The 26,265-nt window shown below is 46.3% G+C and overlaps 1 protein-coding gene across 5 annotated transcripts in view; it reads right to left on the reverse strand.

Moving 5' to 3' along the window:
- Positions 1-26,265, reverse strand: part of LOC121275310 (ribosome-binding protein 1-like) — a 165,213-nt gene that overhangs the window by 54,780 nt on the left and 84,168 nt on the right. For all 5 annotated transcript variants that reach the window (XM_041182778.1, XM_041182780.1, XM_041182777.1 and 2 more), the window contains exons 4-10: positions 22,512-22,634; positions 21,492-21,644; positions 14,096-14,214; positions 10,267-10,420; positions 5,917-6,067; positions 5,243-5,430; positions 218-252 (exon numbers count right to left, since the gene is read on the reverse strand). In XM_041182778.1, the coding sequence (XP_041038712.1) occupies positions 218-252; positions 5,243-5,430; positions 5,917-6,067; positions 10,267-10,420; positions 14,096-14,214; positions 21,492-21,644; positions 22,512-22,634 (923 nt within the window). The remainder of the gene's footprint in view (positions 1-217; positions 253-5,242; positions 5,431-5,916; positions 6,068-10,266; positions 10,421-14,095; positions 14,215-21,491; positions 21,645-22,511; positions 22,635-26,265) is intronic.

Genomic DNA, 26,265 nt, shown 5'->3' on the forward strand with positions numbered 1-26,265 from the left:
CCCCCGACACACACGCAGCCCCCGACACACACGCAGCCCCCGACACACACGCAGCCCCCGACACACACGCAGCCCCCGACACACACGCAGCCCCCGACACACACGCAGCCCCCAACACACACGCAGCCCCCGACACACACGCAGCCCCCGACACACACGCAGCCCCCGACACACACGCAGCCCCCGACACACACATGCTTTTGAAACAGTACCTTACCTGTTCTCCAGCTGTTCTAGTTCTACCTGTGTGACCTGAAATGTTAAAATAAATTAAAACAGGTTTAAGTACAATAACTTTTGCAGAACAGATCCTTTCACAAACCTCCATATCAGCCAAGAGATGCCCCAAATATTAACGTGTAAACTGATAGGGTATTGAAGTGATTTTTCAGAACAGATTGAGTTTTGTTCCCAGTCCAAACAATTCTCATTATTTTAATACAACCCCCAACCTCTCCTCTCACACCTCCATTCCATCCCTTCTGCATTTTTGACATGAATGATGTCTGCACTTTGGCTTAATCTGGGCCAACAGGCATGATAAGAAAATAAATTGCCCACAAAATGGACTTTAATGTTTTTTGTAAAAATGAACAATTAAGATCAAAAAGAAGCCATATTGGGTGGATTAAAAAACAAGAGAGAGTCGACTATTGAACAAGTTAGCTGGAGTACTTTGTGCCGTTCTGGTCACCACACTATAGGAAGGATGTGATTGCACTGGAGAGAGTGCAGAGGAGATTCACCAGGATGTTGCCTGGGCTGGAGCATTTCAGCTATGAAGAGACTGGATAGGCTAGGGTTGTTTTCCCTAGGGCAGAGAAGGCTGAGGGGGGCTTGATTGAGGTATACAAAATTATGAGGGGCATAGGTAGGGTAGATAGGAAGAAACTTTTCCCCTTAGTGGAGCTGTCAATAACCAGGCGACATAGATTTAAGGTAAGGGGCAGGAGACTTAGAGGGGATTTGAAGAAAGATTTTTTCACTCAGAGGGTGGTTGGAATCTTGAACACACTGCATGTGAGGGTGGTAGAGGCAGGACTCCTCACATTTATGAAGTATCTAGATGAGCACTTGAAACTCCATATCATACAGGGCTATGGGCCAAGTGCTGGAAAATGGGATTAGGGTAGATAGGTGCTTGATAGCTGGCATGGACACGACGGGCCGAAGGGCCTGTTTCTGTGCTGTATAACTCTATGCCCCTAAGTGGAGCGACCAACGTTGGGAGTACCGAGATGAGGTGATTAGAGGAGCTATGAAAGCTCCAGGAATATATCCAACCTGACTGACAACTCTTTGGGAAAGGCCTAGCTCCCAAAGGGAAATTCAAACTGTTCTGTAGCTGCATATGGATAGGGCTTAACTCATTCTTAGTTGTGTGTGTCAGAGCGGTGATGTCTCAATATGCTTTATTTCCGCGAAGTCTTTTGTCAGTGGGATATCAGTAGCCCTGTCCACTAGGGCAGCAAGAGCACACAGAACCACCAAAATGGCTTTGCTTGTCTCTAACCAAAGGGATATGGTTAACTTTTTAAATCTCATTGTTAAATAAACACCACTGACTTTGCACCGAAGCAAGCACCCAATTGACTCCATCATGGCATCCCAAAAACCAAACTCTGGCCGGGAATTTTCATGCCCGCTGGCGTCGGGTGTGAGCGGACATTATGGCGCAATCAGTTTCATAACGGCATGAAACCAGTTTGCAATCGTCCGCTTGGCTCGCCTTCCCACCATCGGACATCAGGAACCTCATTGTAATACATCAGAATATCATTATAAGGCCAGCCCGTCAGAATTGTCCCCCCCTCCCCCTCCAACCCCTGCTGGATCATCCGCCCACTTCAGCAGGAAAACATGACGGCATGTTTCACAAGATCACATAAGCTACACTGTGGGCTGCACTTCACTCAGGACTTCAAGGTTTGTTTGCCCACCTTGCTTCGGGCAGCACTCGCAATTCATCAGTGCCAGGCTTCACAGGCAGCACCACATCACTTTTAGGGGGACTCACCGGTAGATCTCTACCCACCAGATCAGTCATATGTGTGGGGCTTTACAATGGCTGCAGGGCCAGGGCTTGCTTGGGGAAGGGGAAGAAGGGGCACCAGGCAAGGGGAGAGGCTGCAGGACGAGAGCTCTACTGGGGAAGGAGGGTATCCCAGAGTGTGTGTGGGGTCACATGTTAATCTGTGCAAGTGGCCTCAAGATAGTGAGGGCTGAGGAGGCAGTCTCCAGAGGAGATGAGGCCAGATGGAGATGTGAGGGTGTGTGTGTGAGAATGGGTGGTGATGTCCCTTGAGCTGGCAGTGAGTGAGATGCCAGTGAATGCGTGATGGGCTTGAGTGTGTGAGTTTAAAGTGATGAGATGGCTGCCTTACTCTGGCTGTATGGATGGGATCATTCATCCTCTATCTGCGTTGAATGGCCAATCTCTTCTGTGGAGCACTGGCACTGACCCCCGCTGCCACCACCTGCCATGCTGGATTGGTGATGCCGCTGCCCATCCTGCAGCCAGAACAGGGGAAGAGAATATCGCAGCAGGCCCCCACAGTGCACAAATGGCATTCCAGTGATGCGTCATTAAACCTGGGAGTTGCAGTCTCTTTCCCCTTTGTGGGTCCTGCAGCAGTCATGGGCTGAGAGCACTGAGATGTTTGCACACTGCTGGACTTTAAATATGGTGGCTGGCATGATGCAGCAGCAAGGTGATGGCATGGTGGGTGAATGAGAGCCTGCCCACTATGGAAATAGCGTGTTTCCCGGGGATGCATAACTAATGTAGTGGGTTTGGGATGATACTGTGTGAAAACCCGCCATTGTGGCCAGCAGGTTAAACGTTGTTTTACCCGCCCACTACCACACTTTGTGCAAATCTGGGACGATTCCCCCCTCTATGTCATTACAAAGTACAGCTTGCACATCAATAGTGTAATCCTAAACCTGTCTAACTGCAGCTACTTTTAAGTTGTGCCTGCTAGAAAACTGAGGAGAGTCAAGGAGAAATAAAATGGAAGTATGTCCATAATAAGGTGATTAAATGGACTGCAGTGTCACCGATTGGCTGAGGGTCATGGAATTTGAGCTTTATGATTTATCTTAAGGGGGAGGGGCAGAAGTGGAGCAAAGAACAAAGGAACACAACAGTTTCACCATGAGATGACCTGTTCGCCAAGGGATTGGGGTAAAATCTATCTTTTGTACTTTACTTGTACTTAATTGTTTTGAAATCATTGATGCCAGTACATAGGTTGTCTTGTTGAGCCGCAAGCTGCAAATTCAGACCACTTTACATCAAAAGGAATTGAGTAGCACTTCATCAGAAAACTAACTCAGGGATCTGGTACATAAAGCAGAACTAACCTCATTAAATCATCCAAACCTGGCGATTTGCCAGCGATGTCAGGCATTTACAGTCTCTTCAGTTTGAAGATATTTGAAGGGAAAATGTTTGCAGGACTATAGAGAAGAGCAAGGGGATGGAACTAACTGAATAACTCTTTCAATGAGTCAGCAGAGGTGGATAGACCCTTGATAAGCAAGGGGGTGATATGTTATCGGCAGTAGGAGGGATGCAGATTCCAGGTTACTATCAGATCAGCCATGATCTTATTAAATGGTGGAGCAGGCTCGAAGGGCTGAATGACCTACTCCTTGATGTTGTATGAGTCTATAAAAACCACAATGAATGCAACCAGAATAATCTAATTGGAACTAACCTCTATGTACGCTCCCTTTAACGTAAAGGATGTATACCTCAACCTCTTAGCCCTACTGCTATCTGCCTCATTTGTCTCAAACAGATATTATCGCTACTCCTCTTCAACTTTCCTTTCTGCTCACCTTAAGCACTAAAAACCACTATCTTCTTCCTCATGGCATTGAAATCAAAAGTCACTGCATTCTCCCTTGCTCTTAACATTTTCTTTCCCACAGGCTTCCAATCTGCACCAGTTTCCCCTTTCTTGCAACTTACAGGTAGCAGCCATGGCTCAGTGGGTAGCACCCTGGCGCCGGAGTTGAAAATCGAGAGTTAATGTCCCACTAGAGAGATCTGAGTACAAAGTCTAGGCTGACACTCCCACTGCACTATTGAGGAAGTGCTGCACAAAGATGCCATTTTTCAAATGAGACTTTGAACCAAGACCCTGTCTGCCCTCTCAGGTAGATTCCAAGAAGAGCAGCAGGGGAGTGTTCTCCCTGGTGTCCAACATTTTCCCTCGCCTACCATCACCAAAACAGATTATCAGGTCAATATCTCACTGCTGTTTGTGGGAGCCTGCCGTGTGGAAATTGGCTGCCACATTTCCAAGATTGCAACACTTAAAAAAAAAAAGCACTTCATTAAAAGAAGAAAAAAGACAGACTTGGGGCAAAATTTTACGCTGATCAGGCAGGCGCGTGCCCGACCTGATTGGACGTGGGATCATGCGGGATGATGTTATCCTGCACTTGTGCGATATTTCGGTCAGCAGGCATGCGCAAAAGTCAGAAGCATGCCCGCCAACAATTATGAAGGCAATTAAACCCATTAACGGAGCAACTGACTCCAATTTTTTGTGGTCCATCCAATCTTATGGTTGGTTGACAGGCAAATCGGCCAGGTGGCCTTTACATTTTTCATGTAACCTCACCCAAGGGCAGGATGAGGTTTCTGTTACGAAATAAAATAAAAATAAAAATCTGTGGGCTGCATTTTTACCATCTCTCTTTTCAGGTGCCTGATTCTGATGCTCGGACATCTTTTTTCCAGCTTTTTGAAACTTTATTTGACGGGTTTCGGGCCTGCAGCTCCCTGCCTTCAGGGAACTTTCTTCTCAGCGCTCACCTGCGCCTTCATAGACATCATCTCCCACCCTCTTCCCACCCCCACACAGGCAGCGCTGAGCTGTTCAGTGCCTGTTTCACAGTGGCTGGCTGTTAATTGGTCAGCCATCGTGAAATCGCGGCCAGGTGCCGATCGCAGTCGGCGGTCCGTTTTCCGGGCGATCCTGGGCCCACCGAACTGAAAATTCAGGCCCTGCATTTATATCATGCTTTTTATAACCATCGAAAGTTTCAAAGTACTTTACAGTCAATAAAGTACTTTTGAAGTGTAGTCACTGTTGTAATGCAGGAAAAGTGGCATTGGTTGTAAAGCACTTTGCAGTGTCCTGACATTGTGAAAGGCACCGTATTTTTCTTTCATTTTCAAAATAATTCGTTCCAACACGAGATCATCCTTGGCAGGACGCCTAACCTGAACTGGATGTTCTTTCTCCAGCTCTTTATTCTGACCAGCCTCGAGCAGAGCCTCGATCGACTTGATTCTCTCCTCCAGGCGTTCTTTCTCTGAGCTTGCCTCCATCAGTTGAGTGCGTTGCTTCTCCAAGTCCTCTGCTTTGCTCTTCAGGTCAGCCTCTGTGGACATCAATTTAGCCTGAAGATCTGCAGCCAAGAGCAGCAGAAAAAAACATGCTGTTAACGTTGAAGGAGGTCAGGGCCTAGGTAAAGAAAGCACTGCCAGCCTCTGCCTGGAAAATCCTGTGCCGTGCATCCCCAGCTTTTGACTGGTGCCCAAAGGACAAAGGGCAAGTCAGGATATTATCCCCACACAAACTTAAAACTCTCACAGAATACCTCACCCCTTTCCACGCTTGTGATTCATTTTGTTAAATTGTTGTGCTTGTGACCAGCCATAGCTGCAGAGTGTTGGAAAAGTGCTAAGAATTTCCCAGCTAACGGAGAGATGGGTGAGATAGGAGAATAGGAGATGGAGCAGTCATCTGTGAATTCCATTAACTGCGAAAATTCATTTTCACATGGGATGAATCAGTTTTCAATGAGATGTCTGATTATACAGCTCCACCCTATTTCCTACAAAACCATTACCCCTGGATTTAAGCCTCTCGCTCAGCTGGCCTAAAGACTCACCGGTGAAGCTATTGAGAGTAGTACGCTGTTCCCCTCTCATTTTCTCGGTATCTGTGAGCAGGCTGGAATAGCTGCTCTGGGATTTGCGAAGTTCCTCGCTGACATCGTCAAGTCGCTTCTGTAATGTCCTCTCTGTTTCCTGCTGACTCGACTGCAAATGAGAGAGTGTGTAGGTAAATCAAGGGCCATAGTTTCAGTAAAGTGTGAGATGGACCAATGTTGCTTTTGACTCTGATGATGGTACAGGCAAGACCAAAGGCATCATTCAGCCTGTTTCACCATTCAATCGAATCATGGCTGATCTGTACCTCAGCTCCTTATACCCACCTTGACTTCATATTCCTTAATATCCCCTCACCCAACAAAAACCTGTCAATCTCAGTTTTTAAATGTTCAATTGACCCTATCGTTTACAATTTTTTGGGCAGAGAGATCCAGATTTCTCCCTCCAGTTTGTGTTTCCCTTACCCTCTGTCCCCCCCAGTTTGTGTTTCTCTCTGTCCCTCCCCACAGTTTGTGTTTCTCTCTGTCCCTCCCCCCAGTTTGTGTTTCTTTCTGTCCCTTGCCCCAATTTGTGTTTCTCTCTGTCCCTCCCCCCCAGTTTGTGTTTCCCTTGCCCTCTGTCCCTCCCCCCCAGTTTGTGTTTATCTCTGTCTCTCCGCCCCAGTTTGTTTCTCTCTCTCTCCCTCCCCCCAGTTTGTGTTTCTCTCTCTCTCTCCCTCCCCCCAGTTTGTGTTTCTCTCTCTCTCTCCCTCCCCCCAGTTTGTGTTTCTCTCTCTCTCCCTCCCCCCCCAGTTTGTGTTTCTCTCTCTCTCTCCCTCCCCCCAGTTTGTGTTTCTCTCTCTCTCCCTCCCCCCAAGTTTGTGTTTCTCTCTCTCTCCCTCCCCCCAGTTTGTGTTTCTCTCTCTCTCGCTCCCCCTCCCCCCCAGTTTGTGTTTCTCTCTCTCTCTCTCTCTCTCTACCTCCCTCCCCCCAGTTTGTGTTTTTCTCTCTCTCTCCCCCTCACCCCCAGTTTGTGTTTCTCTCTCTCTCTCTCCCTCCCCCCAGTTTGTGTTTCTCTCTCTCTCTCTCCCTCCCAGTTTGTGTTTCTCTCTTCTCTCCCCCCCAGTTTGTGTTTCTCTCTCTCTCCCTCCCCCCCCAGTTTGTTTCTCTCTCTCTCCCTCCCCCCCAGTTTGTGTTTCTCTCTCTCTCTCTCTCTCCCTCCCCCCAGTTTGTGTTTCTCTCTCTCTCCCTCCCCCCAGTTTGTGTTTCTCTCTCTCTCTCTCTCTCCCTCCCCCCAGTTCGTGTTTCTCTCTCTCTCCCTCCCCCCAGTTTATGTTTTACTCTCTCCTCCCCCAAGTTTTATGGTGATCAGACATTCCAGTTTTGCCAGGAGAGTCCCGGTGAAACATCCCAGTGTCCCAAGAATTTGTTCAAAGTAGCTGTAAATTGGCGGTTGGCAGCTTTTCCCTCTTACATGAGCCAAAACAGAGATTTCCAGCATCACTTCACCTTTTTGCACAGCATCAGCATCTCTTCACTTCACTTCCTCTCCCCTCCCCTTCACCTTACGCTTTGTTCACTGTCAACAAGCCCAAAAATGCCCTCTTGTGCTGCACTGCACCATGGAAATCGGAATGCTGCCCACTTGCCATCATCAAGTGGCTGCATTGGGACATAGCCACAAGTGAGAGAAATCTTTCTCACCAGCATCCAGAGCTGTAAGGAGATTTTTTTCCCCCAAATGTTCCCCAATAGGGCAGCTCTAATTGTGAAACTTTTTGTCTCCTTCTGTCTGTTTTCCTGCACTATATTCAGTTGCATCAACTTTATTTACACCCCCACCTCTCACGAGAGAAAAACAATTTCTCAAATTGCTTTTTCTCCCCCAAAAACTACACCCAACAAACATCATCCAGCCCACAAGGTGAATACCCAGTTCTGATTGGGCAGTCGGAGTTCTCCGGCATGTTCTGTGTGGCCCTGCAACCCGACAATCACTTGACAGGAGTAATGGGCACAGTTGAACTTGTTAATTAAAGGTCAAGTTTGGTCTCTGGACAATTCAAGTCCTCCAAGTACTTCCATCGCCAACCAATTTGAAAGGCAGTACTGATAGAACCGGCTTGCTCTTAAGATAAATATCCTTTTCAATGCTTTAATTATTAGATGCTACATTGTCTCTCCAGGGAGGTGGGTGGATGTGATGGTGATTGACAGTGGTAAGGGCCAATCACAAAGGTCCAAGTGCAGCGCAGCGCTATGACAGATGGTTAGGCAACCAATGTGATCCAAGAATCAAGAGGCACATTCAACCTACATCTTAATAGGGCTGACAATTCTGGCTGGACATATTCCAGGGGACGCCATCACATGACCTCCTACCTTCAACTGCCCCTCCCCCAAACTCCTGTCATTGGTCAACCAACATGTCAATCATCATAGAACCCCCACCTTCTCAAACCTTTTCAACATATCCCGGTTTTGGCTTTAGAAAATGTGGTCACCCAACCCAGCTTGTGTTTCTCTCTCTCCCTCCACCAGTTTGTTTCTCTCTCTCTCTCGATCCCTCCCCCAGTTCGTGTTTCTCTCTCTCTCTCATTAGTTTGAGCGCTTCTCTCTCTCTTTTACTCCTTCCCCCTCCTCAGTTTCTGATGTTCTCTCTCCACACAAGATGGAAGCATGGGTCAGATGCACAGCTGTAACACTGAAACACCAGTTTCACCACCCGCAGCAAGATTCTGCATTATTTCCTTTAGAAGTTACAAAGCATGGCCCAAAATGAGCTCAGATGGTAATCTCATGGATTTCAGCTCCATATATCAGGATTGTCTCAGCTTTGATTCCTGGGTGTTAGACCACGTCAAGGTGGTTCCGGAGACTGTAATACGAAGGGTGGCCTCGTAGGTCCTGAGCTCGGGTGGGCAATAAAATGGAGGCGGGGTGATACATACAAATGAACATATGAATTAGGAGCAGGAGTAAGGACATTCAGCCCCTCGAGCCTGCTCTGCCAGTCAATTAGATCATGGCTGATCTGATTGTAACCTCAACCAAACATTCCTGCCTACCCCTGATAACCTTTCACCCCCTTGTTAATCAAGAATCTATCTATCTCTGCCTTAAAAATATTCGAAGACTCTGCTTCCACTGTCTTTTGAGTTCAAAGATTCATGACCCTTTGAGAGAAAAAAATTTCTCCTCATCTCTGTCTTAAATGGGTGACCCCATATTTTTAAACTGTGATCCTAGTTCTTGATTCTCCCACAAGAGGAAACATCCTGTCCACATCCACCCTGTCAAGACTCCTCAGGGCCTAATATGTTTCAATCAAGTTGCCTCTTACTCTTCTAAAATTGAGTGGATACAAGCCTAGCCGATCCAACCTTTCCTCAAAAGACAACCTGCCCATTCCAGGAATTAGTCTAGTAAACCTTCTCGAACTGCTTCTAATGCACTTACATCCTTCCTTAAATAAGGAGACCAATATTGTACACGGTACTCCAGTTGTGGTCTCACCAATGCCCTGTGTAACTGAAACATAACCTCCCTACTTTTGTAATCAATTCCCCTCACAATGAGTGATAACATTCTATTTGCTTTCCTAATTACTTGTTGCACCTGCACACTAACCTTTTGCGATTCATGCACTAGAACACCCAGATCCCACTGCATCTCAGAGCTCTGCAACCTCTCATTATTTCTATAATGTGCTTAGTTTTTATTCTTCCTTCCAAAATGGACAATTTCACATTTTCCCATATTATCATCCATTTGCCAGATTTTTGCCAACTCAATTAACCTATCTATATCCTTTTATAGCCTCCTTACGTCCACTTCACAACTTACTTTCCTGGGAAGTAGGAAAAGAAGAAAGACACTGTTTTTGGTGCCTTTCATAACTTCAGCACATCCTAACGTTCTTTACAGCCAATGAAGTATTTTGAAGAATCGTCACTGTTGCAGTGTAGGAATTATGACAGGCAATCTGTGCAAAACAAGCTCTCACAAGGATAAATATTGGTAAAGACAATGGGGATAAGTGCCCAGCTCTTCTTCAAAATAATGCCTTGGGATATTTTATGTCCCCCTGAGGGGGCAGATGAGGCCTCAGTTTAATGCCTCAACCTAAAGACAGTACCTCCAAGAGTGCAGCACTCCCTCAGTACTGGAAAGAGACTTTCACCCACAACCTTCTGACTCTGAAGCAAGAGTACAATCGCTGATCAACAGCTGACAGCTAGGTTGGCAACCCACAAAAAAAATCAAAGAGAGAGAGAAGCCTGGAGGAGAAAAATCACAAGATGCTCAACAAAGAGTACAAATGGCATAGCACCAACAGAAATTGTTGGACAATCTGCTCTCATTCACCTGAAGCTCAGTAAGCTGCTGCTCGTACTTGCTGACTTTACCCTCCAGCACCTTCCGCTGCTGCTCATCCTGCTGGAGGGTCTCCGACTTCTCGCTCAGCTCCTTGGTCAGTTTGGCACAGTCCTGCCGCAGTTTAGCCAGCTCAGCATTCTGCCTATGGCAAATGTTGATTACAGTCAATCTCAAAGAAAGAGAAAGTTACCCCAGAAAAAAACTAGCTACAACGTACATTAGACAAGGGTCTGCAGGCTGAGATCATCAGTGGTCTGGACTGTTCCACAATCGACTGTCTGTCGTATGTTATCAACCTCCTTTTTGAAAATTTCTATCGTATTTATCTTTGATGATAATTATAAATTGCACAGAATTTCTGCCCCTCCCAAAACCCTATATTTGGACTTAATCCTCTGACACAGAGATAATCCAGGAGACTGAGGCCTGAACACTTGCACCGTCAGCTACTTCTGCTGCAGTACAGGATTCTTTACTATGTACTGTCTGCGACAGTCAGTCATTCCCCTCAGTTTCACACACTGTGAGTATTGATCAATAAAACCTAGTCATGCCACTTCAACACACTGTTAGCTGCTGAAACTGTGGGCACATCGCACACTAAGGGCAGAATTTAATGTCCTCCACCAAGGCAGATTTGGTGACGAGGGTGGAGTTAAATCGAGCAGGAAAGTGGAAGGTGGGGACTCCCCTATCCCCCTTTCCCCTCACCCCGCAACCCCCCTTTCTGTCTTCACTCACCTGCAGCCTGGATCTCTTGGTGACCAGGCCCCGGGTGGATACATCACTGGCAGCAGCTACCGCCACCCCAGTGGCACTGCCGAGCAACACACAGCTGCCAGCCTCTGAATGACTGGCAGTCCTTGGTGGTGGGAAGGGGGGTGGTATGTCAGTGCCCCCACCCAGGGCCCTTGTTGCTGGGGAAGGTCCACTGCCCCCTAGTAAACTGCCTGATCGGCACTTAATTCAGCGCGCCTTCCTGAAAGTAGGCAGCGTATGCTCTTGCTGGCTCTCCAGGCAATGGGCAAGACCCCATCACCTACATTAAATTCTGTCCTAAGATATGAAGACACACAAACACACACTGGGATTCATGCTTCAGCAGCATACAGGCATGCTGACACACGGGTATGTAGCCAGGCCACACAGACACATGCATAATCCAACATCGACTCAGGCACACAAAGAAAACCAACTTACATTACAAGCACTACACAGTATAAATGCAACTTAATATCCCTATGCACTTCACATGAGTATAAAGCAAAATTGGGCAACAAGCCAAATAAGACCATATTAGGGCAAATAGTCAAAAGCTTGGTCAAAGTAGTAAGTTTTAAGGGGCATTTTAGAGGAAAGAGAGGCAGAAAGGTTTCTGGAGGAAATTCCAGAGCTTAGGGCCCGGGCAGCTGACGGGAGGCTTCAAGAGGCCAGAATTAGATGAGCACCGACATCTTAAAGGGGGAGGGGGTGGTTTATGATACTGGAGGAGGTTACAGTCCTCCAGATAGGGGTGATGACATGGAAGGACTTATACAATTATGGAGAATTCTACAATCGTGACATTCCTTGACTGAAAGCCAATGTAGGTCAGCAAGCACAGGGGTGATGGGTGAATAGGACTTAGTGTGAGTGAGGATACAGGCAGCAGATTGTTGGATGAGCTTGAGTTTACATAGGTGTTACTGACAGAATGTGTGTGGTCCCTTCCAGCCCATAATCAGGGTGTTTTATGCGAGGCATGTGTATTTCCTTACCCTCAGAGTGATTTTTCCCAACTTAAAATAAATTCCAGCAGCAGACTTTTTGGCAAATTTAAAAATAAAGGTTATTTATTATCATACGCTTGCCCCAGATGTTTAAAATGCAATGTCTCAATCATTCATCTCGCTCACACTGTCACACATACAAAGATTAGATACATGAAGTTAAAGCTGTAATTATAAAAATGGAATTTATAACTCAGTCTCTATATCAATGCAGGCCTGATGTCTTCTTGAGTTGATACTTTATTTGCAGTGAAGAAACAAAGTATTCTCATGAAGCTGTGAAGCCTTTTGTAGATGAATAACCAAGAGATTAGTTCTCAGGCGGACTTGGAAGCTGGGACAAGTACAATACTTTGGCTGCATTAGAAGACTTTCAGCTTTGATGTTTCAGACATTCCTTCCCTATTGGACTTGCTTTGTTCAGGATATTTGAAACTGCAGCCCCTGAAGGTTAATTTGTCACATGACTGCAGGGTCAACACTTCTGGGGTCCGGAGTATCATGATACAATAGCAGTTGAAAAAGGTCATTCACTCTTATCTCTGCCCCAAATTGAGCTCAAACATTGCCTTTTGTTCAATGCGGCACTCGAAGACCAACAGTCTAGTGATCCCATATTCCTCAAATACTGGTTCATCCTTAAACAATGCAATGTGTAAACTTCACAGGTGGCCATGAAGTATCCTTATTGGAGGTCCCTGTTTAACTAAATATTGAAAACACAATCAAATACTGTCCACCTGTCCACAGTTTAAATGCTCGTAGCCACATGTTAAGCTGCAGCCATCTTAACAGGTTTTGTGACCACTTCCATAAAGTATGATATTACAGTGTGTAATAGCCAATATCCTAATCCTTGTACTGAGTATGACAGAGTAGAATGTGGGAGGCGAAGTAGGAGTGCATTACAATAGTCAAGTTTAGGAGTGACAAAGGTGTGTATGAGGGTTTCAGCAGCAGATGAGCTGAGGCTGGGGTGGCATTGGGCGATGTGATGGAGGGGAAAACAGCCAGTCCTAGTGACGGTGCAGATATGTGGTTTGGTGCTCACCCTGGCGACAAGTATGACACAAAGGTTGCAAACAGTCTGGTTCAGTCTCAGACAGTTGCCAGGGAGGGCGAAGGGGTCTGCAGCTAGGGAGTGGAGTTTGTAGCAGGGACCAATGCAATGTTTAATTACCAACAGATATGTTCACATGCACACACAGACATGCCCATGCACACACCAGTACAGATGCTGCTAAGAGCCCTGGTTGTACCCCAAAGATTTGAAGCCAACAGAGAGTAAAGTGAGGCAGCATTTAAATTGGGATGTCAGAGCCAAGCTGGCCCTTTCTTAGGGCTTTGCACCTGTGCTTATACACTCAAAAATATCAAAATATCACATAGTTAAGACTGAAAGCTGGGGGAAATTTGGTCATTTTTCCAATGTTATCATCCACATTACTGCCAAGCTATTTTTTAAAAATGTATTCATTCTCAGGACATGGGCACCAGTTGCCCTGAGAAATGGTTGGTATGATTCAGCAGCTTGCCGGGCCACTTCAGAGGGCAGTTAAGAACCAACCAGGTTGGCATCGGATTGAAGTCATGGGTAAGAAGGGCAGATTTTCTTTCCTAAAAGACATGAGTGAACCAGTTGGGATTTTACAACAATCTAACAGCTCCATGGTCACTCGTACAGGTGGCAGCTTTTCCTTTACGGTTTTTGTTTAAAAACAAATTCAAAATTTTCATACCGGCATCATTCAGTATGGTTTCCCCCCTACCCCCTCCACCATCATTCCTCCCACTGGCATCATTCAGCCTGATCCACCCCCTCCACCACCATTCCTCCCACCAGCATCTTTCACTCTACTCTGGCCCCTCCAAAAATCCCACTTCCATCCTCTCACTTCCCAGCATTTGTGGATCTGAACTTCATCCAATCCAATCAATAACCAGTACCCGACCCTTCTGAGAGTTCAGCAGATAGATAGCTCCGTGACTGTGGGTCTTCTTTGTATTAAAAGCATTGGAGCTATTATTGACACTGTAAATGTTCTTACTTGCTTTCAGTCTGGCTTGTGGCCTGGTTGAGGGCATCCCTTAAAATGGAGTTCTCCTGTTGCAGACGGGCTATCTGGGCAGTGGGTCCGTTCTCCAGCTGCTCCTGGAGCCCTCGAATCTGGAATAGGAATATTTTTTCTGATATTGGAAAAATGCTTTACACAAACAATATCAACACTTACCAGGGATGGTTTAAATCAGTGTTTTTTTTATATACACACATGCACACTGCCAAAGGTGTTTGCTCAGCTTTTGAATATCTCATACTGGTGTGAAAAAAGACCATCCTTGTGGCAAACTTGTCTAGAAACAGCTTCTACTTCCTGAAAAGGCAGAAGTAAAAAAACCTATAGATACACACGACTCACTGCCCTAGCTGCTGTCATATGGAGCAGGGCCTCCATTGGCAACAGGACTGGCAATGCCTCAAATTTAAAATTCTTATTCTTTTCAAATGGCTTCTCCTCTCTGTAGCCTCCTCCAATAACTGCAACTCTTTGAGACCTCTACTCTCCTATAATGTGGCCTCTTACACATCATCCGATTTTCATCATTCTACCATTAGTGGCCATGCCTTCAGCTGCCTGGGCCTAAGCTTTGGAATTTCCCCCCTAAATCCCTACCTCTTTACTCCCTCTCTCTCCTCCTGAATGACAATTCTTAAAACCCACCTTCTTGATCAAGCATTTAGCCACTTGTACTTATATCATGTTATGTGGCTCAGTGTCAAATTTTGTTTGATAATAAGAAAATAAGAAACAGGAGCAAGAGTAGGGCATTCGGCCCTTTCAAAGCTGCTCTGTCATTCAATAAGATCATGGCTGATCTGATTGTGGCCTTAACTCCATTTTCCCACCTGCCCCCATAAACATAAAAACATAAGATATAGGAACAGGAGTAGACCATTCTGCCCCTTGAGCCTGTTCCGCTATTCAATAAATCATGGCTGATCATCTTGTTTCGATTTCCACATTCCCATCTAACCTTGATAACATTTGATTCCCTTACCTTACAAGAATCTTATCTAAAACAGAAACAGTATTACCTGGAAAAACTCAGCAGATCTGGCAGCATCAGAGGAGAAGAAAAGAGTTGACGTTTCGAGTCCTCATGACCCTTCAACAGAATTCTGTTTTTGTTTTGGATTTCTAGCATCCGCAGTTTTTTGTTTTTATCTCTATTTTTAAGAATCTTATCTACCTGTCTTAAAAATATTCAATGACCCCGCCTCCACCACCTTCTGAGGCAGAGAATTCCAAAGTCACACAACCCTCAGAGAAAAAACTTCTCATCTGTCCTAAAAGGGTGACCCCTAATTTTAAAAACAGTGCCCCCTAGTTCCGGACTCACCCACAAGAGAGAACATCCTTTCAACATCCACCTTATCAAGGCCATTCAGGATCTTGTATACTTCAATCAAATCACCCCTCACTCTTCTAAACTCCAGTGGAAACAAGCCCTCTGTCCAATCTTTCCTCATCAGACAGCCCACTCATTCCAGGCATCAACCTAGTAAACCTCCTTTGAACCACCTCCAATGCATTTACATCCTTCCATAAATAAGGAGATCAAAACTGCACACAGTATTTGAGGTGCAGTCTCATCAATGCCCTGTATAACTGAAGCATAACATCCTTGCTTTTATGTTCAACCCTCTTGTAACAAAGGATAGCATTCCAGTAGCCTTCTTAATTACTTGCTGTACCTGCATACTAACTTTTTGTCACTCATATACTAGAACACCTAGATCCCTCTGCACCTCAGAATTATGCAGCCATTCTGCATTTAAGTATCGCTCTGCTTTTTTGTTCTTCTTGCCAAGGTGAACAACTTCACATTTTCCCACATCAAACTCCATATGCCAGATCTTTGCCGACTCACTCAACCTATCTATATCCGTCTGGAACCTCATGTCCTCTTCGCAACATACTTTCCTGCCTATCTTTCTGTCATCTGCAAATTTAGCTCCAATGTCTTCACTCCCCTCATCTAAGTCATTGATGTAAATCGTAAAACGTTGAGGCCTCAGTACAGACCCTGTGGAATGCAACTCACTACATCCTGTCAATCAGAAAAAGACCCATTTATGCATACTCTTCTGCCAGCCAACCAATCTTCTATCCATGCTAATATGTTACCCACTACACCATGCCCTTTTATTTTCCATAATAATCTTTGATGTGGCATCTTATCAAACGCCTTCTAGAAATCCAAGTAGTACATCTACAGGCTCCCCTTTATCCACTGCACATGTTACTCCTTCAAAAAACTCCAGTAAATTGGTTAAACATGATTTTCCTTTCACAAAACCGTGCTGACTCTTCTCAATTGCCTTGAGCTCTTCTAAGTGCCCAGCTATAACCTCCTTAATGATCAATTCTAATAACTTCCCCGCGACAGACGTCAAGCTAACTGGCCTATAGCTTCCCGTTTTCTGCCTCCCTCCCTTTTTGAATATAGGGGTTATATTTGCTACTTTCCAATTTGATGGAACCTTTCCAGAATCTAACGAATTTTGGAAAATTAATACCAGTGCATCAACTACCTCATTAGCCATCTCTTTTAAGACCCTAGGATGTAGCCCATCAGGACCCAGAGACTTGCCAGCCCGCAGCTCCATCAATTTGCTCAGTGCCACTTCCCTAGTGATTTCAATTTCACCAAGTTTCTTTCTCTCGTTCACCTTCTGATTTGCAGCTATTACTGGAATGTTTTTGTATCCTCTATAGTGAACACTGAAGCAAAATATTTGTTCATTTCTTCCGCCATTTCCTTATTATCTACTATTAACTCCCCACTGTCACTCTCTAGAGGACCAACACTCACTTTAGTCACTCTTTTCCTTTTTAAATACCTGTAGAAACATTTACATTTCTAGCTAGCTTTCTCTCATACTCTAATTTCTTTCTCCTGATTAACCTTTAAGTCATTCTCTGCCATTCTTTATATTCTGTCCAATCATCTGTCCTGCCATCATCTTTGCGGAGTTGTATGCTTTTTCCTTAAGTTTGATGCTTTCCTTAACATCTCTTGTTAACCACAGATGGTGGGTCCTCCCCTTAGAATTTTTCTTTACAGTAGGAATGTACTTATTCTGAATACTCTGAAATATCCCCTTTAATATCTGCTACTGCTTCTCTATTGATCTATCCTCCATCTTAGTTTCCCAGTTCATTTCAGATAACTCAGCTTTCATCCCCACACAGTTGCCCTATTTAAGGGTCTTACACCCACTCTTCTCCCTTTCAAACTGGATGCAAAATTCAATCATATTATGGTTGCTGCTTCCTAGGGGTGCCTTTACTCTGAGGTCATGAATTAATCCTGTCACGTTACACAATACCAAATCTAATATAACCTGCTCTCTGGTTGGTTCCAGAACATGCTGCTCTAATGGACTATCTTGAAAGCATTCTAAGAACTCCTCATCCAGGCTACCTTGACTTCCTTGTAAATCAAAAATTTGTCTTACTCAGCCTTGAAGGTATTTAATGATCCACCCTCCACTGCTCTCTGGATAGAGAATTCCAAAGATTAACCACCCTGAGGGAAGAGAAGTTCTTCCTCATCTCCGTTTTAAATGGGAGACTCCTTATTCTGAAACCGTGATCGTTCTTTTCAGATTCAGTGGGGAAATATCCTCTCAGCATCTACTTTGTCAAGCCTCAGCATTTTATGTTCAAATAAATCACCTTTCATTCTTCTAAACCCCAGTAGGTATAGGCCCAATCAGCTCAACCTTTCCTCATAAGACAACCCTTTCATCACAGGAATCAACCTAGCAAACCTTCCCTGAACTGCCTCCAACGCAAGTGAATCCCTCCTTGCATAAGGAGTACAAAACTGCATAGCAAGATTTCCTTACCTTTATACCCTTGTAATAAAGGCTAACATTCCATTTGCCTTCCTAATTACTTGCTATACCTGCATGCTAAATTGTTGTGATTCATGTGCAAGGACACCCAGATTCTTCTATAGTGCAACATAGTGTCCATCCATTTAATTGATATTCTGCTTTTCTATTCTTGCTACCAAAGTGAGCCAACTCACATTTTCCCACTGTATACTCCATATGCAAAACTTTCACCCACTCGCTTAGCCTATCTATATCCCTTTGCAGACTGCTTGCATCGATCTCACTTGCTTTCCCACCAATCTTTGTATCTTGGGCAAAGTTGGCTACAATACACTAGATCCCTTCATTCAAGTCATCAATATAGATTTTAAATAGATGAGGCCCAGCACTGATCCCTGTGGATGATGCTCTCTTGAAATGCTTTGAGATGTTTTATTATATTAAGGTCACTATATAAATGTAAATTCTTGTTAAAGATGTTGCCTTCACATTCCCCACTGGTTACATGGACAAGTACAAGCTGTCCTTTGCTCTTTATTGCTATCGTTCCCGACCAGTTCACTGAGCGGGCTGATTTATGGTCGCATCTTACCCTTTGGAATAAAAAGCCCGGCCATAGGTTTGTCTCGCCTCCTAAGAGTTGTCCCTCAAGGTCGACTGAGCACAGAGTACCAGTGGTAGTCACGAATGAGGAGGTGGTAGCTTTACCTGTGGCCCAGCTGAAAGGGATTGTGAGGGAGGCAAAAACCCATGGTGTGGGAGGAGAGAAGTGGGAGAATAAAGGGATCAACAAATAGGGTCAACAATGGAAGGAGAAAGGGGAAGAAATTAATGAGACTATTAGTTTGAAGGGGTGGGGCTTAATAAGACATTGATTATTTTCTCACCAGCTCCTCTATTTGTTTCCCTATGCCACACACAACCCCCAGACCAAGAGATGGAACAGACATCCCCTGCCCATTCCCTTCTATTGCTGCCCTCCAGAAACATGACCAGAGTTTCCCTTTACAATAACAGTTATACAAAGTTCTAGTTATACACCATTTGGGAGCATGGTGTTCCAATTTTGACACTGCACCTCAGGAGGGTCTTGGGGTATATGCAACGCAGATCCATCAGAGGGTTAAATTAAAAGGACAGGTTGCACAATTTAGCTTTGTGTTTCCTTGAGTACAGAAGATTAAGGTATTATTAACTGAAATGTTTAAAATGATTAAAGAATTTGATAGAGTAGAGAGAAACTAATTCCTCTGGTGTGGAGTTCAGAACAAAGGGCCTTAAAGTTAAAACCATGCCGTTTGGGGTGATATCAGGAAGCACTTCTTCACACAATGCATAGTAGAAATCTGGAACTCTCTCCCCAAAAAGCTATTAAGACTAGGTCAATTAACAATTCAAAACTGAGACTGATAAATTTTTGTTAGGCAAGAATATTAAGGGGCTTTTTTATTTTTTATATATGAGATGTCAGCATCGCTGGCAAGGGCAGCATTTATCGCCAGTCCCTCACTGCCTTTGAGAAGGTGGTGGTTGTGCCACTTTCTTGAACTGCTGCAGTTCATGTGGTGCAGGCACACTCACAGTGCTATTAAAGGAGGGAGTTCCAGGATTTTGACCCAGCAACAATGAAGGAACAGCGATATAATTCCAAGTCAAGATGGTGTGTGGCTTGGAGGGGAATTTGCAGATGGTGGGGTTCCCATGTATCTTCCACCCTTGTCCTTCTAGATGGTAGAAGCTGAGAATTTGGAAGGTGCTGTTGAAGGAGCCTTGGCAAGTAGGTAAATGTATTAACGACAGAGATCGTCCATAATCTAATTGAATGGAGGAACATGCTGAAGGGGCAGAATATCCTATGTTCCTACTCACTGTCCCAAAACAAGCCTGCTCTCCACATGCCTCACATTCCTTCAGCAAGTCATGACACTCTGCGGCCAAGAGTGAAACAACTCAGAGACACTGCAACATACAGTATCTCCCTTTCAAAATCCTGAGAACATGTAAAAGCGTGACGGCAATCGCCGAGTTGTAACAGTGCGACAGTATGTCTGTGGACTGTGAACCACACTCAGTCCTGAGGGAGGACAGGTAGACAATTACCAGATCTTCACAGTGCCTGGAGGTAGGCACAAAAACAGCAACATCGGGCTGGATTTTATGGCCTCCGCTCCCCTACCGACCACCGCCCGGATAAAAAGCGGGGGATTGGGGCAGTTCCACTCATGATCCCTAGAAGTAGCTTTAATGTGAGACTTACTCTCTCAGGAGGAAGTGCAGCCTTAGAGAGCTACCAGTCAAGCGGATGGCAGTCAACTCTGTAGTCTCAGCAGTGCCAGCCCCACTATGCCAAGGAGCCCAAGGGTAAGTCTGATGTTGGTGGTCTCAGCAAGGAGAGCGAGGGGCTGCAGTCAGGAGGTCAGGGAAGGGTTCAAGGGAGGGCTGAGCTGGTGGGCATGGGAGGGGAGGGGAGGGTGGCAGGGGGGCAGCAAGGGGTGTTGTGCAGTGCCTCCAGTGGGCCAATGGGATTCGCAAAGGAGGATTCCACCTCCCCCCCCCCAAACTCCAGGCCCAACACCAATCCACTCAGCTAAGTCTGCCAGGCCTCCTGCATGGCATGGGGCTGCGCCCCCCCCACCCCAGGTAAAATACCGGTGGGGATTGGGATAAGGCCCTTCAAGGGCCTCTAATAGGCTCAAAGGTTAGCAGGTCACCTGATGCCTCCCCGCCATTCCCCATAAAATTTCAGACAAGTTGGGGGTATACAGGTAGGCAGCAGGAAGGCCACCATGCCTGCCCCATCTTCAAACCCACTGGCAGGGGAATGTAAACCCAGCCCAACAGTTCACCCACTGATATCTGCCAAGGGGCCTCAACATCCTCACTTTGACAGATTAGACCAAATAATATGCTCAAGCATTGAAGCTCCTCCCATACATGCCCAACTTACCCTTGCACGAAAATTTAAACGAGAAGTTCCCACTCCCAGCAGGTCGGACAGTTCAGTGTGGGCCTGCACTAAATCCATCTCCAGGATTTAAATGTTCCTCTTTGTATTTCACAAATGCTTCCATATTTCCTATGCCTCCCCCCACATAGTCTTGACAGTGGAGTCTCAATGGTGATTCCAATGGAAGCCCATGGCTCTGAGGGATCAGCTGCCAATACGAGGAGAATTTTATGGCGGCCATTTGAAAAGGACATTGGTCACTTTCAGCCCTAGCACTGGGGGTCTTCCCCAATGCCAAACCAACAACAAGAGAAAACAAAATGGCAGCCAGTGCCAGTGGCCATTGGCACTCTTTGCCTTGCTGGCACTGCTTCCTCTAGAGAAATCCGGCAAAATGGTCTCCTGGAATGTCTCCTCCAACAGCACAATGTTCAAACTCTCAGTCAAGAAATTGTGATGGAATATGTGGGAGATGGGGGCCAACCTTGCCTTAACCTGGGGCGTACTGACACAGGATGGTGATTGGTACCTGCGATATGTTAGAGCATTAACTGGTTTAGGGGGTAGTAGTGGTTTAGAAGGAACTAGTGACCTTGGCCTGCAGCTGCTGTGTCTCAGCCATGTGGTCCTGGTAACTGGCCTGCATGCGGGTCTGCATCGCGTTTAGCTCCTCCTCCCGCATCGTCAGCTGCTCCTTTAGTTTATTTTCATTGGCAGAGGCTTTGGCTTTTTCAGCTACAAGTTCCTGAAAGATACAAGAACTATTTAAAAATATATGTATTAAAGCTAAGTAAAATAAACAGTTCTACCCTCAGTCCTTGTCTGCCCAAGATTGAAGTAAAGTTTAAAAGCTTTCATTGTGTTGAATATAACAACCACTGACCAAAAGAATGATTTTATGCCAATTTGATGGTGCGAGTGACAGGACACTGTCAATCATGATATAATAGTGAACAATGCCTAACACTCCTCTAAGGAAATTGTTGTTGATCTGTCTCGGAATAGGGTCAGGATTCAGGCAGTGATAGGAGAAACTGAGAGGAATTAACAGAGAAATAAAGGTGCAAGAGAGAGAAGTAGGGAGAGAGAAAGAGGAAAAGAGAAGGCAGTGGGGAGAGGGGGAGAGACAGACAGAGAGAGAGAATGGGAGGAAAAACTGAGTTAAACTGGGGGCAAGAAAATGTTGTAAAGGAAGGAGCAAGGTGGCAAAGAAATGGAGAAGAACAGAATTATGAAGGCAAGGAAGATAAATGGAAGTGAATGTGGGAAAGAAACGAAAGCGAAAGAGTGAATGAGATAGGAAGGTAATAGAATGACAGAATTAACAGGGCAGAAACAAATGTGAAAGGAAAGAAGTTATAGATGTGTGAAGTTCTGAGAATGCTTGTTTACTTGAGCTCAGCAAATAGTTTTCTTTATACCTTTATGATGGAAAATGTTTAAAATTAAAAACAAAGTTTAAAATAAAATCAATCAGTCTGACTGATTTAGAATAAACAGTACTATGTAGAAGTAAATAGTCTTTTGAGAGATTTAAGGAGAGGATTGGTCTGACTCTCCAAATATAGGAATGGATTAAACGCATCTCTAACAACCATGCAACAGACTGTACCTTATTGACTTCCCGAAGTTTGCTTTTGACTGCGCTGGAGTCCTCTTGTTCCGCCACAAGCTGCTTTTCTTTCTCATCTAGTTGGCGCTTCAGGGCTGCTACTGGGTCTCCTTTCTGAGTAGCCTATAAATCACAAAAAAAAGAATCAAAATGAAGTGGTGAAATAAATAATACAAACAGATAGTACATTAAACTCTGGCATGTTGATATTTATTGCAAGGGGAATGGAATATAAAAGTAGGGAAATTTTACTGCAAGGGCCTTGGTGAGACCACATCTGGAGTCCTGATCCTATTGGGGATTAGAAGAATGAGAGGTGACCTTATTGAAACATACAAGATCCTGAGGGGACTTGATAGGATGGATTTCAGGAGGACGATTCCTCTTGTTGGGGAGACTAAAACTAGGGGACGTAGTTTAAAAATAAGAGGTATCCCCTTTTAAGCAGATGAGAATTTTTTTCTCCCAAAGGGTCATTGGTGTGTGGAATTCTCTTCCCCAGAAACAGGCCGTCTTTAAGTTAATTCAAGGCAGAGTTAGACAGATTTCTCTTAGGCAAGAGAGTCAAGGGTTATGGTGGGGGGGGGAGGTGGGGGTGCAGACAGGAACGTGGAGCTGAGACCACAACCAGATCAGCCATGATCTAATTAAATGGTGGAGCAGGCATGAAGGGCCAAATGGCCTATTCCTGCTCCTATGTTCCAATCTTGCCCTAGTTATCTTGACCAAATCCAGAGGAAGAAATAAAACAAATCAGAGTCAACAGTAAAAAGAAAGAAAATTGTATTTATATAGAGTCTTTCACAACTCCAGGACATTCCCAAAGCACTTTACAATTTTTTGGAATGAATTAATTTTGAAGAGTAGTCACTGCTTTAATGTCAGACATGAGGCAGCCAATTTGCACACAGCAAGGTCCCACAAACAGAAATGCAATAATAACCAGATAATCTGGTTTGGTGACGTTGGTTGAGGGATAAATATTGACCAGGATACCAGGGAGAACGCCTCTGCTCTTTGAAATAGTTCTATCCAAAAGGTCAGAAGGGGCCCTGGTTTAATGTTTCATGCGAAAGACAGCACTCCAACAATGCAGCTCTCCTTTAGTACAGACTAACAAATCTAATGAGGTCTCCTTCCGGGCACTGGGATGTCTTTCACAGTGCCAATTTCTCATTAGTATCAGCTAAAACAAACAGGATGGAAGTTCCACGGTCTGACACTTAGGTCACTGGGAAAAGTTGGTGCAAAACTCAAGGGAACCTCCTCAGTGCTGGGTTATACAGTCAGCAGAGCGTTGGCGCAGCTTGATCTACATTGCAATTTGAGGAACTGTGTTTATACAATGTTGCCAGGGCAACCGATTCTCAAAACAATACAATTTTCACCCACAGGAATTAAAAGATATTAATACTGGCTGCAGCAAACTCCCCCTCCCTCCAAACCCGTCGCTCAGATAGTAAACTGAGGATCGAGAGGAGTCACCTATTATCCCTCTATAAGTAATGAGATGTGAGGTTGGGCGGTAATCCCGCGGTGCAATTTTAGGAACAGCCTTGGTAACAGATTCCATCCGAGATCCTCAGCTCTGAAATCATTAAATACATGTCAATTAAACAAAGGAATTTAGTACCACCCTCAGATCCAGACTGTTACCTTAACATAGCATTGATATCCCTGGCGGGTAATAGTGGGTGGGAGGGCGGAAGGGAGAGGAGAGAGAGAGAAAGAGAGAGAGAGAGAGCAGGGGGGAGAGAGAGAGAGAGAGCGGGGGGGGAGAGAGAGAGAGAGAGCAGGGGGGAGAGAGAGAGAGAGAGCAGGGGGGGAGAGAGAGAGAGAGAGCAGGGGGGAGAGAGAGAGAGAGAGCAGGGGGGAGAGAGAGAGAGAGAGCAGGGGGGAGAGAGAGAGAGAGAGCAGGGGGGAGAGAGAGAGAGAGAGCAGGGGGGAGAGAGAGAGAGAGAGCAGGGGGGAGAGAGAGAGAGAGAGCAGGGGGGAGAGAGAGAGAGAGAGCAGGGGGGAGAGAGAGAGAGAGAGCAGGGGGGAGAGAGAGAGAGAGAGCAGGGGGGAGAGAGAGAGAGAGAGCAGGGGGGAGAGAGAGAGAGAGAGCAGGGGGGAGAGAGAGAGAGAGAGCAGGGGGGAGAGAGAGAGAGAGAGCAGGGGGGAGAGAGAGAGAGAGAGCAGGGGGGGAGAGAGAGAGAGAGAGCAGGGGGGAGAGAGAGAGAGAGAGCAGGGGGGAGAGAGAGAGAGAGAGCAGGGGGGAGAGAGAGAGAGAGAGCAGGGGGGAGAGAGAGAGAGAGAGCAGGGGGGAGAGAGAGAGAGAGAGCAGGGGGGAGAGAGAGAGAGAGAGCAGGGGGGAGAGAGAGAGAGAGAGCAGGGGGGAGAGAGAGAGAGAGAGCAGGGGGGAGAGAGAGAGAGAGAGCAGGGGGGAGAGAGAGAGAGAGAGCAGGGGGGAGAGAGAGAGAGAGAGCAGGGGGGAGAGAGAGAGAGAGAGCAGGGGGGAGAGAGAGAGAGAGCAGGGGGGAGAGAGAGAGAGAGCAGGGGGGAGAGAGAGAGAGAGCAGGGGGGAGAGAGAGAGAGAGCAGGGGGGAGAGAGAGAGAGAGCAGGGGGGAGAGAGAGAGAGAGCAGGGGGGAGAGAGAGAGAGAGCAGGGGGGAGAGAGAGAGAGAGCAGGGGGGAGAGAGAGAGAGAGCAGGGGGGAGAGAGAGAGAGAGCAGGGGGGAGAGAGAGAGAGAGCAGGGGGGAGAGAGAGAGAGAGCAGGGGGGAGAGAGAGAGAGAGCAGGGGGGAGAGAGAGAGAGAGAGCAGGGGGGAGAGAGAGAGAGAGAGCAAGTGTACAGAGAGAGAGAGAGAGAGCAGCGGGACAGAGAGAGAGAGCGCAGGGGGACAAGAGAGAGAGAGAGAGAGCAGGGGGAGAGAGAGACAGAGCAGGGGGGAGAGAGAGAGAGAGCAGGGGGGAGAGAGAGAGAGCAGGGGGGAGAGAGAGAGAGAGCAGGGGGGAGAGAGAGACAGAGCAGGGGAGAGAGAGAGACAGAGCAGGGGAGAGAGAGAGACAGAGCAGGGGAGAGAGAGAGACAGAGCAGGGGAGAGAGAGAGACAGAGCAGGGAGAGAGAGAGACAGAGCAGGGGAGAGAGAGAGACAGAGCAGGGGAGAGAGAGAGACAGAGCAGGGGAGAGAGAGAGACAGAGCAGGGGAGAGAGAGAGACAGAGCAGGGGAGAGAGAGAGACAGAGCAGGGGAGAGAGAGAGACAGAGCAGGGGAGAGAGAGAGACAGAGCAGGGGAGAGAGAGAGACAGAGCAGGGGAGAGAGAGAGACAGAGCAGGGGAGAGAGAGAGACAGAGCAGGGGAGAGAGAGAGACAGAGCAGGGGAGAGAGAGAGACAGAGCAGGGGAGAGAGAGAGACAGAGCAGGGGAGAGAGAGAGACAGAGCAGGGGAGAGAGAGAGACAGAGCAGGGGAGAGAGAGAGACAGAGCAGGGGAGAGAGAGAGACAGAGCAGGGGAGAGAGAGAGACAGAGCAGGGGAGAGAGAGAGACAGAGCAGGGGAGAGAGAGAGACAGAGCAGGGGAGAGAGAGAGACAGAGCAGGGGAGAGAGAGAGACAGAGCAGGGGAGAGAGAGAGACAGAGCAGGGGAGAGAGAGAGACAGAGCAGGGGAGAGAGAGAGACAGAGCAGGGGAGAGAGAGAGACAGAGCAGGGGAGAGAGAGAGACAGAGCAGGGGAGAGAGAGAGACAGAGCAGGGGAGAGAGAGAGACA

The sequence above is a fragment of the Carcharodon carcharias genome, chromosome 2, assembly GCF_017639515.1.
Source record: "Carcharodon carcharias isolate sCarCar2 chromosome 2, sCarCar2.pri, whole genome shotgun sequence".
NCBI classification, from domain to species: Eukaryota; Metazoa; Chordata; class Chondrichthyes; order Lamniformes; family Lamnidae; genus Carcharodon; species Carcharodon carcharias.